Source organism: Oncorhynchus masou, chromosome 1, assembly GCF_036934945.1.
Source record: "Oncorhynchus masou masou isolate Uvic2021 chromosome 1, UVic_Omas_1.1, whole genome shotgun sequence".
NCBI lineage: Eukaryota > Metazoa > Chordata > Actinopteri > Salmoniformes > Salmonidae > Oncorhynchus > Oncorhynchus masou.
Genome location: NC_088212.1, coordinates 22560381 through 22575023, shown reverse-complemented (window position 1 = coordinate 22575023; position 14643 = coordinate 22560381). Strand labels below are relative to the sequence as shown.

The 14643-nt window shown below is 41.9% G+C and overlaps 1 protein-coding gene across 1 annotated transcript in view; it reads right to left on the bottom strand.

Annotated features, from left to right (window-relative positions):
* The window catches only part of LOC135539394 (prostaglandin G/H synthase 1-like), a 59975-nt gene that overhangs the window by 22632 nt on the left and 22700 nt on the right, over positions 1 to 14643 (bottom strand). The window contains 4 exon segments of the mRNA XM_064965256.1: positions 68 to 314; positions 5233 to 5316; positions 12294 to 12475; positions 12588 to 12731. Of these exon segments, the coding sequence (XP_064821328.1) occupies positions 68 to 314; positions 5233 to 5316; positions 12294 to 12475; positions 12588 to 12731 (657 nt within the window).

Genomic DNA, 14643 nt, shown 5'->3' with positions numbered 1-14643 from the left:
CCTAAAGCAAAGTGTCTGGCAACATGAAAGACAAGAGAGATCTCTGTTTAGTCCAGTGTGTACTTACCTATGACGATGAGCCTGGTGGTCTGGAAGAGCTGCTCATCCCCCCAGGTGGGGTGCTCGGCCTTCAGGATGTCACAGACGCGGTTGTGTTCTCTCAGCCACAGGGTGGCGTACATGGTGAGGCCTGGCAGCAGCCCAAACACCTCCTGCCCAATGGCCATACGCTGCCCCTCGGGAACCCCTCGAGGGTAGCTCATATTCACTGGTGCCTCGGCTATCGTTGGAGGGTACACCTCACCTTTAATTACCTGGAAGAGAAGATAGACAGTGAAAAAGGGAGAGTAATACTATGGACCTCTTAAGAGCTTTACTGACTCAATAGCACAATACTGAGCTTTAATGATTCAATGAGCATGCTTTACTAATTTCTTTGGATGATAAAAAAACTTTATCATTAGTGTCCCCTTTGGGGTTTTGTGGAAAAGACATTTGAAATATGTCACTGACAGGAATGGACCTCTGCGATTGTAAACTTTATTAATGTATCCTTCCTTTATACATACTGTAAATTAAAAGATGTCAGTTGTTCACCAACGTCTTCATCCTGGGACTCAATTTCACCAGCAACCTGCCAAACTAATCAAGGAATATGTCTTGCCAGAGCCCAATCATTACCAGTGGAGGAATGGGCCGTGCCCATGACCACAACATTTTGAAACACTACTGTTAGTTACAGTAAATACTGTTTACCTCAACAACCCCCCTAAATAACCAACAGTTGTACAGCCATCTCATCCTGAGTATCATGTGCATAGTGTGAAGTACATTTTTTAAGTATCCCTATACTTCTGTTATTGCGGTGCCATCACTGTTATTAGTGCGCCTGTGCAGAAGTCTCTTGCAGTTAGACCTGGCCTGAGTGTGATGACAACTATGTACTGTGGAAATAGAGCAGGGATTCCCCAAAGTCAGTCTTGGGCAGTATCTACTATCCGTCTGGATAGTAGATACTGCCCGTCTGGATAGTAGAGAGAAACAGTTGGCTTTGACTGCTTGTACGGTGCTGACATTTGAGTCTATAAAGTTGGCACTAAAAAGGATTTTGGGTGAAAAGACGGCTGTCACACCAATTATAGATGGAATATAAGTGAGTGACCTAGCATATTACACTGAACAGCAGAGAAAAGGCGCCAATAAGTCATGTTATCAAGACAACTAGACGAGGGCGCCATTGCCTCGCACAAATCCACTGAGCAGGTATGGAAGGAGATCAAAATGTGTTATTTGTCAACGCACTTAACATTGGGTTAAAGACTGTCCTCAAAAACTAACAAGTTAAAATAAGAGGAAAATGTATACAGAGATAGATCAGTGTAACATTACTGTCATGTTCTGAATTCGTTCTTTTGTTATGTCTTTGTTTTAGTATGATCAGGGCGTGAGTTGGGTGGGTTGTCTATGTTCTTTTTTCTATGATTTGGGATTTCTGTGTTTGGCCTGGTATGGTTCTCAATTAGAGGCAGCTGTCAATCGTTGACCCTGATTGAGAACCATACTTCGGTCGCCTGGTTTCACTTTTGAGTAGTGGGGGGTATATTTCCTGTTTAGTGTTTTTGTCTTTCACCTTACGGGACTGTTCGTTTGTTATTTATTGTTTTGTTCAGTGTTCTAGTACGTCATTAAAAGCTATGAACACATACCACGCTGCGCATTGGTCCTCTTCTCTTTCTCCCAACGAACGTTACAATTACACTGTTTTCAAACGAATCTGCTTCTAATACTGAGATCTTTATAGTTGAATCCTTAGGATCTGCAGGGATTGATACTATGTGTACATGAAGTGTGGTACAAAATGGCTTGATAGCCATGTCAGTGAACTAAATATGAAAGAAGTACAAAATATGATTGACACACCAAACAGAGCTTTCAAATTTGGAGAAGGGAGAATCGTCCACTCTACCAAGAGAGTCAAGCTACCAGCAAAAATTGTCACATTAAAAGAGAGGTGGTCCCTGCAGATATCCTTTTATTATTAAGCAAAGCATCCCTTAAGAAGACAGGGGCTGTACTAGACATTACAAATGACAAGTCTGTGATGTTTAAACAACCAGTGACCCTTGCACTTACTACCTCAGGCCACTATTGTGCTCAAATTCTAGACAAAGACATCACACAAAGTCCATGTGAAAACGAGATTCTGACGGAGACAGAGCACATGGAGATTCTGACAGTCACAGAAAACATGACCACAGAGAAAAAACAAAGTATTGTTAAAACTTCAAACAGTTTGGACCAATGGAGGCTCAATGGCTGTTAGAGAAAATGGAATGGCATCAAACACATGGAAACCATGTGTTTGATGTATTTGATACCATTCCAATAATTCCGTTCCAGCCATTACTATGAGCACGTTCTCCCCAATTAACATGCTACAGTTGACAGACATCAGAAATTACTCAGCAGTTCTGGGAATAATGATGATGAGTGCATTTCCATTCTACGGCAGATAGTGAGCAGTTGTGAGACATTGAAATTAAATAAAAAGATTGAACCTTTAACTAGGCAAGTCAGTTAAGAACACATTTTTACTTACAATGACAGCCTATACATGCCAGACAAAGCAAACCCAGACCAACTGTTGGTTTGCCACTGGCTTCCAAGTAAAATTAAACACTGGCTGTAGATCTACACGAGCTTGGACCAAGTCTGTGGTGCCTTCACATAAAATGGACCACTTCACACGCTTCAGTGCTGGAAGCATTGTGATTTCATAGAAACCCAGTGAAATCGTCAAGCACTTCATTAATTCCTGGATAAGTATGCATGGCCCGCCCCAGAAATTGTACAATGACAATGGAGGAGAATTCAATAATAATGAAACGAGAAATGGCTGAGAAATCCAACATGGAAGTAAAGACAACTGCTGCATACAGTCCATAGAGCAACGGACTTCTGGAGAGACAATCAAACTTGCATTTCTACAGGGAACGGAGCTGTCAAGGGACATTCACATCTGACCTGAAGCTAAGGGCGACGGAACACTGTGGTAACTAAAAAAGTGTATGTATGGCCTGGCAGATGCATCGCTCTACTGGTACAACAAAGTCAAGGCAACAGGCCTCCCGAGTGGCGCAGCGGTCTAAGGCATTGCATCGCAGTGCTAGCTGTGCCACTAGAGAGTCACAGCCGGCCGCGACCTGGGAGACCCATGGGGTGGCGCACAATTGGCCCAGTGTTGTCCGGGTTAGGGGAGGTTTTGGCCGGCAGGGATGTCCTTGTCCCATCATGCACCAGCGACTCCAGTGGTTGACCGGGCGCAGTGCACGCTGACATGGTCGCTAGGCGTACGGTGTTTCCTCCAACACATTGATGCGGCTGGCTTCCGGGTTAAATGGGCATTGTATCAAGAAGCAGTGCGGCTGGGTTGAGTTTCGGGGGAAGGCACGGATCTCGACCATCGCCTCTCCCGAGTCCGTACGGGAGTTGCAGCGATGAGACAAGAATGTAACTACCAATTGGACACCACGAAATTGGGGAGAAAAAGGGGTAAAAACATTTTTTTTAAAGTCAAGGCAATGCAGACTTCAGTTTGCAAAATGTCACAAGTGGGTCCTGCAGTCTTCTATTGGCTTGATCAAGACTGCAATGTGACTGGAGTACCTGCCTGTCATGCTGATGACTTCATCTAGTGTGGCTCACAGACCTTTGCTACAACTGTGATTCCACACCTCAAAGCCGTTTTCCATGTCGGCCGTGTGGAGCATGATAGTTTTAGTTATGTTGGCATGGAATTTATTACAGTTGACGCAACAATACTGATGCAACAAGAAAGCTATATCAATCTTCAACCCATCCACATGAATTTAAAAAAAGATCCTTACAAAAGGAATTCCCCTCTGTGGAATTGAAGCTGATTGAGGTCAAAGATAGGTCAAATGCTAGGGGTTACTAGACAGTAGACCTGATGTAATGTTTGATGGCTGCAACTTGGCATCCAACACAAAACATGCCACTGTACAAACCATTCGAGGCAAACAAAGTCATTTGTAAACTGAAATCAGAACAAGTGACTAAAGTTTCAGCATGTGGGAAAAATGGCCTCTCAGAAACCAGTTGTTGTCAGTGATGCTTCCCTAGGGAACCTTACAGACGGAGGCACACAATGTGGACATACAATCGTGTTAATGGGTGAGGGAGGAAGATTCTCAGATTCTCATGTCCGGAGAACACTTGCTGGAGAAACCCTTGCTCTTGCAGAAGGAATTGACAATCTTTCTGGCAAGTCTGTTCTCAGACCTCACCTCTGGTGAGTCAAAACGACCCATTGTACCTGTAGTTTGTGTCACTGACAACTACTTCCTAGTTGATACTGTCAAATAAACCAAGTCTGTCACAGAGAAAATACTTCATCTTGAGATTAGCAGCATCAAGGAATTTATTCAAGCACAGAGAATCCAGCGGAGGAACAGCTTGCTGACTGTCTAACTAAAAAGGGAGCATCATGTATTGTGTTCCTAAAGGCACTCAGTAATGGAAAGTAGCAGCTTGATTAATAAAAACAAACATATTGTCAGACAACCCATTTATAATGGGGGACTTGAATAATACTTTTAATAAGACATTTAATTATTTTGTTGATGTTGATGTATTTGTCTTTAAAGAAAAGTGGGAAATTGTTTGTCATGTTTTAAGTATCCCTATACTTATGTTATTACGGTGCTATCACTCTGTTATTAATGTGCCTGCGCAGAAATCTCTTGCAGTTGGACCTGGCCTGAGTGTGATCACAACTAAGTACTGTGGAAATATGGTAAACATTGTTCAACTGGAACCTTGTCGTGGTGTCATTTATAGTTAACACAAGCCACTGCTGAAAGAGACATTGATCAATGGGGTTGTTACAACATCTGCTCTCCCTGACTCTGAACCAACACCCATTTCCCAAAAACGGTTACCAATCCCAAAACTCTTTCTGTAGAAGTTCATTTCAACAGATAAAGCCAATGGGTGTACTTCTTTATCCCGCATGAGTCAAGATGTATTCCCTCTTAGAAGATGTGTATTCTTTCATGCTAGTGATAAGATCATTTATGGGGCTCGGAACCAATAGTATTTACTTTAATCACAAGTTCCTCAGAATTGACACAGAGTGGTACCATGTTTACAGTACCATTCCAGTGGAGACTTGTCCACAGCTGGAGTGGAGTTATGCAATATTCTACATACCTGGTGTTTCATCTTTCCGTCTTTAAGAAGCCGGAGGTTCAGTTGACGCACCAGATTATCGCCGTAGACATGGCCGGCATCCACCTGGTTAGAGATTATTATAAAATATGAGATTAAAAAGAGATTTTGTGAGACTTGACGCATGGCAAGAGATAGAGATGAATATGGTTCTCATGTCACTTGTAGAATGTGCAGGGTTTGTTTGTTGATGGTGACGTCGTGATGAGACCGATGATGGTTTAGCTTATTTGAACATGACTGGCGCTGTGCAGTAAAAGTCTCACAGAGCACAAGTGACATTGAGTAACATGCCTATTCCTATAGCCTATTTCAAATCAATACAGTGAGCTCCAAAAGTATTGGGAAAGTGACATCTTTTGTTGTTTTGGCTCTTTAGTATTTGGTCCCAAAATCCTAGCACGCAATGGTTACATCAAGCTTGTCACTACAAACTTTTTGGATGCATTTGCTATTTGTTTTGGTTGCATTTCAGATTTAGTGCCCAATATAAATTCATTGTAAATTACGTAGTCATTTGAGTCATTTATTGTAAATAAGAATCAAATAAATGTGTTATACATCCTTATTTTATTTTTATTTTTTTACCCCTTTTTCTACCAAATTTCGTAATATCCAAATTAGTAGTTAGTCTTGTCCGTACGGGAGTTGCAGCAATGGGACTCGGGAGTTGCAACAATGGGACCTTGCGTCCTCCAAAACACAACCCCGCCAAGCCGCACTGCTTCTTGACACAATGCTCGCTTAACCCAGAATCACCAGTGTCAGAGGAAACACAGTACACATGGCGAGCATGTAGGCGTGCATTGCGCCCGGGACAAGGACAACTCGGCCGACCGAGCCCTCCCCTAACCCAGACTACACTGGGCCAATTGTGTGCCGCCTCATGGGTCTCCCAGTAGCGGCCGGCTAGCACCGCAATATAGTGCCTTAGACCGCTTTAGAATACATTTCTAAACACTTCTACATTAATGTGAATGCTACAATGATTACAAATAGTCCTGAATGAATCATGAATAATGATGAGTGAGAAAGAGGCAAAAATATCATAACCCCAAGACATGCAAACCTCTCACCATTACAGTAACAGGAAAGGTTAGCATTTTGGGGGGGGGGGGTCAAATCAAATCAAATTTATTTATATAGCCCTTCGTACATCAGCTGATATCTCAAAGCGCTGTACAGAAACACAGCCTAAAACCCCAAACAGCAAGCAATGCAGGTGTAGAAGCACGGTGGCTAGGAAAATTTGTGCGACTAACTTTCTCACTCTTCATTATTGATGATTTTTTCAGGATTATCCGTAATCATGGTAGCATCCACATTAATGTAGAAGTGTTTAGAAATGTATTATTCTTATTTACAATAAAAGCGACAAAAAAATGACAACATTATATGTCATTCATTTCTTTTGGCCACAAAATAATCTGAAACAAAAAAAAAAAATGCATCCAACAAGTTTGTACAGTCACATGCTTGATGGAATCCTTGTGTGCAAGGAATATGGGATGAAATACTAAACTTATGACTATTTTAATGCATAAATGAATGTCCTAATACTTTCATTCCTCCAAAATGGACTATGTACATAAAGTGCTGTAATTTCAAAACAGTTCACCCGATATGGATGGCAATACCCTCAAATTAAAGCTGACAGTCTGCACTTTAACCCCATAGTCATTGTATAATTTCAAATCCAAAGTGCTGGAGTACAGAGCCAAAACAAAACAAATTTGTCACCATCCCAACACTTCAGGCGCTCACTGTCTGTTATGTAGCTTACAGAATGCAAGACAGGAATTCAGGCCAGACAGAGAGGAGAATTCCACCAAAGCAGTGCAAAATGTCCTGTCAGGAAATATTGTTTCTCTCCCTCTGTGTCAGATGCACGGGCATTAGACTATAGCCTAAACCTATATTATTTTGGTAACACTTTCCTTGACACCCAGTGTCATAACACTGTCATAACCATGTCATAACAGCTGAACTGTCATAAACTGTTATAATATGGTCATAACACTGTCATGACAATAAATGTAGACCTTTTGTGACATATGGAGTTATTTTATGGCTGGTTAAAAGTGCAAAAACCCACGAAACCTATCACGGTAGTTCTGTTATGGCTAATTATGATACCAACAACAAGAGTGTAAAAACCCACAAAATCTACCACTTAAGGAAAAACATTCCATTACACCATAGTCTAATGGCAACAGTATGTTTACATTATATATACACACACACTTTTTTAGTTGTTGACCATATTCAAATATCATTGCAATTGTGCGCACACTGATATCAGACATGCACCTAACCCAATGCTCTGTTGCTGATGACTGAAATGCAGAAACAGATTTCAGGAGCAGGACAAGACACCCTCTTTTCAACTGATGACTGATTAAAAAGGGCATGTAAGTGATAGGCCTATCTGAATTACGGTGGTCATATTGCTTGACAGAGAATATTTTGTGTCCACGTAAAGTGACACAGGATGGTCATAATCCTTAATGACAGAGTCATAAAGTACATTTTCTACAAATTATTTAAAATGAAAAAAACAACTAAAGAATTTAGGATTTAAAAAAAGTGTCACACCCTGACCATAGTTTATTTGTATGTTTCTATGTTTTGGTTGGTCAGGGTGTGATCTGAGTGGGCATTCTATGTTGGATGTCTTGTTTGTCTATTTCTATGTCTGGCCTGATATGGTTCTCAGAGGCAGGTGTTAGTCATTGTCTCTGATTGGGAACCATATTTAGGTAGCCTGGGTTTCACTGTGTGTGGGTTGACGTCATAAATCAGCCATGAAATAACAGTGTATTCACAAAGTATTCACACCCCTTATCTTTTACGTTACAGCTTTATTCTAAAAGGGTTTCAAATGTTTTTCCACTCAATATCCCATAATTGCAAAGCGAAAACAGGTTTAGAAATTCTTGCACATTTAAAAAAAGAAAAAACTAAAATATCTTATATACATAAGTATTCAGAACCTTTGCTATGAGACTAAATTGAGCTCAGGTGCATCCTGTTTCCATTGATCATCCTTGAGATGTTTCTACTACTTCTACTGACAGTCCTCTAGGAGTTCCTCTGTGGAGATGGGAGAACCTTCCAGAAGGACAACAATCTCTGCAGCACTCCACCAATCAGGCCTTTATGGTAGATTGGCCATAGAGAAGCCACTCCTCAGTAAAAGGCACATGGCAGCCAGTTTGGAGTTTGCCATGTGCCTATGGTGAAGCATGGATGGCAGCATCATGCTGTGTGGATGTTTTTAAGCAGCAGGGACTGGGAGACAAGTCAGGATCGAGGGAAAGACGAACGGAGCAAAGTACTGAGAGATCCTTGATGAAAACCTGCACCAGTGCACTCAGGACCTCAGACTGGGGCGACGATTCACTTTCCAAATGGACAGCGACACAAAGCACGCAGCCAATACAACACAGGAGTGGCTTCGGGATAAGTCACTGAATGTCCTTGAGTGGCCAGAGTTGAACCCGATCGAACCGCTCTGGAAAGACCTGAAAATAGCTGAGCAGCGACATTCAAATCAAACTTTAGTTGTCACATGCACCAAATACAACAAGTGTAGACCTTACCGTGAAATGCTTACTTACAAGCCCTTAACAGTGCAGTTCAAGAAGAGTTAAGAAAATATTTACCAAATAAACTAAAGTAAAAAATAAATAATAAAAAGTAATAACGTAACGACGCTATATACAGGGGGTACCGAGTCAGTGTGGGGGGGGGGGGGGTACAGGTTAGTTGAGGTAATTTGTACATGTAGGTAGGTGTGAAGGGACTATGCATAGATAATAAACAGTGAGTAACAGCAGTGTACAAAACAAATGGGGGGGGGGGGGGTCATTGTAAATAGTATGGTGGCCATTTGATTAATCATTCAACAGTTTGATGACTTGGGAGTGGAAGCTGCTAAGGAGACTTTGGTCTTAGACTTGGCTCTCCGGTACTGCTTGCCATGCGATAGCATAGAAAGTCTATGACTTGGGTGACTGGAGGCTCTGACAATTTTGTTGGGTTTTCATCTGACACCGCCTATTATATAGGTCCTGGATGGCAGGAAGCTTGGTCCCAGTGATGTACTGGGCCGTACGCACTACGCTCTGTAGCGCCTTATGGTCAGATGCCGAGCAGTTGCCATACCAGGAGCTGATGCAACTGTCAGGATGCTCTCAATGGTGCAGCTGTAGAACCATTTGAGGATCTGGGGACCCATGCAAAATATTTTCTGTCTCCTGAGGGGGAAAAGGTTTTGTTGTGCCCTCTTCATGACTGTCTTGGTGTGTTTGGACCATGATTATGTCTTATCTCAGCTCGCTGGTCACCATAGCATCTCCCACCTGTAGCACACGCTCCAGCAGGTATATCTCTCGAGTCACCCCCAAAACCAATTCTTTCTTTGGCCGCCTCTCCTTCCAGTTCTCTGCTGCCAATGACTGGAACGAACTACAAAAAGCACTGAAACTGGAAACACTTATCTCCCTCACTAGCTTTAAGCACCAACTGTCAGAGCAGCTCACAAATTACTGCACATAGCCCACCTATATTTTATCCTAAACAACTACCTCTTTCCCTACTGTATTTAATTAATTTATTTATTTTGCTCCTTTGCACCCCATTATTTTTATTTCTACTTTGCACATTCTTCCATTGCAAATCTACCATTCCAGTGTTTTACTTGCTATATTGTATTTACTTTGCCACCATGGCCTTTTTTTGCCTTTTCCTCCCTTATCTCACCTCATTTGCTCACATCGTATATAGACTTGTTTATACTGTATTATTGACTGTATGTTTGTTTTGCTCCATGTGTAACTCTGTGTCGTTGTATGTGTCGAACTGCTTTGCTTTATCTTGGCCAGGTCGCAATTGTAAATGAGAACTTGTTCTCAACTTGCCTACCTGGTTAAATGAAGGTGAAATAAAAAAATAAATTTAAAAAATGATAGTTCGTTGGTGATGAGGACACCAAGGAACTTGAAGCTCTCGACCCGCTCCACTACAGCCCCATCGATGTTAATGGAGGCCTGTTTGGCCTGCCTTTTCCTGTAGTCCACGATCAGCTCCTTTGTCTTGCTCACAGTGAAGGAGAGGTTGTTGTCCTGGCATCACACTGCCAGTTCTCTTACCTCCTCCCCATAGCCTGTCTCATCGTTGTTGGTGATCAAGCCTACCACTGTTGTGTGGTGTTGGTGTCAGAGTTGTGTTTGGCCACACAGTCGTGGGTGAACAGGGAGTACGGGAAGGGACTAAGTACACACCCCTGAGAGGCCCCAGTGTTGTGGATCAGCGTGGCAGACATTTTGTTGCTTACCCTTACCACCTGGGGGCGGCCCGTCAGGAAGTCCAGGATCCAGTTTCAGAGGGATGTGTTTAGTCCCAGGGTCCTTAGCTTAGTGATGAGCTTCGTGGGAACTATGGTGTTGAACGCTGAGCTGTAGTCAATGAACAGCATTCTCACATAGTTGTTCCTTTTGTCCAGGTGGGAAAGGGCATTGTGTAGTGCGATTGAGATTGCATTACCTGTGGATTTGTTGGGGCGGTAATCGAATTGATGTGGGTCTAGGGTATCCGGGAGGATGCTGTTGATGTGAGCCATGACCAGTCTTTCAAAGCACTTCATGGCTACTGACGTGAGTGCTACAGGGCTGTAATCATTTAGGCAGGTTACATTCGCTTCCTTGGGCACAGGGACTATGGTGGTCTGCTTGAAACATGTACGTATTACAGACTCTGTCATGGAAAGGTTGAAAATGTCAGTGAAGACACCTTGCCAGTTGGTCCACGTATGCTTTGAATACACATCCTGGTAATCCCCATTCAACATGACAGAGCTTGAGTGGAACTGCTGAAAAGAATGAGAGAAACTCCAAATACATTTATGCCAAGCTTGTAGCGTCATACGCAAGACGACGAGGCTGAATCGCTTCCAAAGGTGCTTCAACAAAGTATTGAGTAATGGGTCTGAATACTTATGTAAATGTAATATTTCAGGTTTTATTGCAATATAAATTTGCAAACATTTCTAAAAACTTGTTTTTGCTTCGTCATTATCAGGTATTGTGTATAGTGACTGATAGAGATATATATAAAGCATTTTAGAATAAGGCTGTAACGTAACAAAATGTGGAAAAAGTCAAAGGGTCTGAATACTTTCCAAATGCAGTGTATGTCACAGGTGTAAATATGGGTCATAATGATCATGTCATAATGTGTTAGGACACTGGGTGTCAAGTGTTAGGTAGTCTTATAAAAATAAAGCTAACTATCTTGTGTCTAGCGGTTTTTAAACATTATTGTTTAATGCATGGCTTTTTCAAAATCAAACAAATCCATCTCAAAAAGTACATTAGCCAGAGGACTAATAATGAGAGAGAACAATCAACATCAATAGAAAAATTGAATGATAAGCTTAAACTGTATTAAACTTAAGAAAGAAATGAACCATAAAGGCAGAGAAAAGCCTTACATGCGAGGTTGAAAACCAAACTGCTTCTATCCAGCCTATGGTGTACTGTAGGTTTATAACCCAGCTCATTATGGTAAGATGGCCCGTTCCTCAGACAGTCACTGCCCATCATGTGCTTGCAACAGACAGACAGACAAACCGGTTTTGCTTCTCCACCAGAAAGGAATAAAAGATGTGCCATTGCGTGCACATGCCAGGCTTTCAACAACATTATCTTTTGCCATGATTCATTCAGTTGCATTTGATTTTGCTCTATAGACCAACTGTTGTTTTAGCTGATATCTTTATGTCATTTTTGGGGATATTTTTTATATAGTGTATCACAATGTTTTATGGGTACTTATAATCAAGATGGGACAAAAAGTTTAACGTCGCTAAACACTAGTTGGAATAGATTTGTGCCAAGGATTTGAGTTGTCTGCCCCCGCTAACACCTAAATACATTACCCCCTCTAAATAATAGAATATAATGCAATAATGGTATAATAATTGAATAATATACTGTACAGTACAGGGAGTACATATACAGTAGCGGTAGTAACATTCTCACCCCATGCCCCAACGCCCTGGTGAAGCCCAGGCCCATGCTGTTTTGAGTCTTGAAGAACTGATGGGTGAAGTGCTGAGCGAAGAAAGCAAACATCAGGTTGGTTCCCTGTGGATCCGGCCTGAACTTCCTCCTCAGCAGAAACTTCTCCACCAACAGCTTTGGGTCTGGGAGGACAGACTTTCCTGAAGAAAAGTATGTATGTTAGCTATGCATGTCGCCGTTGGGAAGATTTATTTTCGTAAGTAGTCTTCAGTAGTCATTATTTTCTGATAGGAACTTTGGATGCCCTCTCACCTTTGGCACCCATAGGGGTGGGGCAGCCTTCAGGCACAGGGGGTAGGATACGGGTGTAATAGGAGACATTGGAGTAGGATTCCCAGCTGAGGTATCCATACTTTGAGTTGAAGGTAGGAGGACTGGGAATAAGGTTTGCTCTGACTTTGGCAGAGAGAACACAGAATTGTTTGACACATTCATCATTAAAGGCCTGAAGTTTCACTGAAAAAGCAATAATGGTTGGAGGAAATGCAACCCATAGGATGGAAATGCATGCGTACGTACATGCTTTTGCATCACACATTTTAGATGAAGAGATGTCACTTCTCATACATTACAGGAAACATGCTGTAATGTCAGAAAATACTTGACTTCCAAACAACCCTGATGATAATCATCTTTAAAACTGCAATTTTCAACTCAGTCAAGACACATTCTCAACATTGAAGAAACTTCCAATTGAAGTTGAGAAACATTCAACTTTTATAGTTTAAAACCGGAATCTAATCCAAGGCTGTTGGCAGAGATTCCACTCATGGTAAACGCTGAGGAGGTCGGCTCAAGCGGAAAACACCTTTAAAAAGGGGCATTGTTACATGATTTCATCCCTTTCTCATCTTTTTAAGTGCGAGAACTTGCACAATTGGTGGCTGACTAAATAATGTTTTGCACCACTGTATATTAGTTACATCAGACGTGTTGCTTGACTTTGCAAAGCCACAAGCAAACATTTGAGGAAAGTATCAATATGATGCAACTGAAAACAATTAACATTATATTACATAATATCAAGAAACAAACCTTGTTGTTCATCTGCAAAGCAAAATAAACCAATATTTCTTAGACACACAAGTCAGTCAGGTTCTGCTTGTGTTTATAGCACATGACAATCAGCTATACATCTTGAAACAACTATGGCTGTGGAAAACTACACGGACCAGATCCTGTAATAAAACTGAAAAACCGTGAGGAAATCCAGCTACCAGCCAGAGGGGGAATATAATCCTGTGAGGAATGCAGCTGCCAGACAGAGAGAGGGGGTGAGGGGAAGCCAGGGCGTCCAGTAAACAAGCTCATATCGACAAACACACTTAGCTCAGACGCCATGCCATGAAAGATTAGACCTTAGCAATTCTCATGACACATGGGGCTTGCTATAGCAGACGAACATGCCATGGTTGTTAACAGGGTTGACACAGATGTGTTGGGGTTTAGTGGAGGCACAAGGTTGATACAGTAGATACTGATGAGATGAACACCATGGGTTTTATTGTTAAGGCTTAACAAAGTAGCCTTTTAGTATAATGGAAGTACAGAAGTGATCCATGCACCGTCCTGCCATTCCCTTCCATTCCCGTCATTTAGCAAACGCTCTTATGCAGAGAGACTTACAATCAATCAGTGCTTTAAAATAAAGTAGGTAAAACAACCACATCAAACCTAGACGATACCAGTACTGCAGCAAGGAAACGAAACACAAAGCAGATTTAACTTCTTTAGGAAAACAGCCCTAATGTTGGAAACAAACATGTTGTTATCCAGAGTCACATTTATTTCCCAAACTAAAGAACACAATATTTTACATATAGCTGTTTTTTTAGGACAAAAACGTTGGTCTGCTTTAGGCTTTAATTTTTGCCATGGAAAATATATTGCGAAACTGGTATCGTCCCGGGCCTAATCACTACCCTCTCTCACCTTACCACCCTAACACACCAGAGATTGGTGGCACACTAGTGTCTCTTCCCAGTCATGGGGTTAGAAAGAAGGGAGACAGAGGGGAGGAAGTCTCCATTCCAATCTCCATGGAAGGAAGTGATGTGTAGAGTGAGGTGGTAAATCAGCTGGAGGACCATGGAGCACAGGCCTGGGAGAGAGACTGAATAAATAAGGTCAGGATGTCAGGCCAGGGTACGCTGCTCCACCCAACTACCAGTTAGCACGCACACAAACAGGAGGAAATTGGTGGAGAGAGTGTGGGCCAGCATAAAAACACTGGACCATGCCAGCTTAAAAACAACCTAGCTGTACAAATGAATGATAGTATGGTTAGTAGAAAGCGTTGAAGGATGCA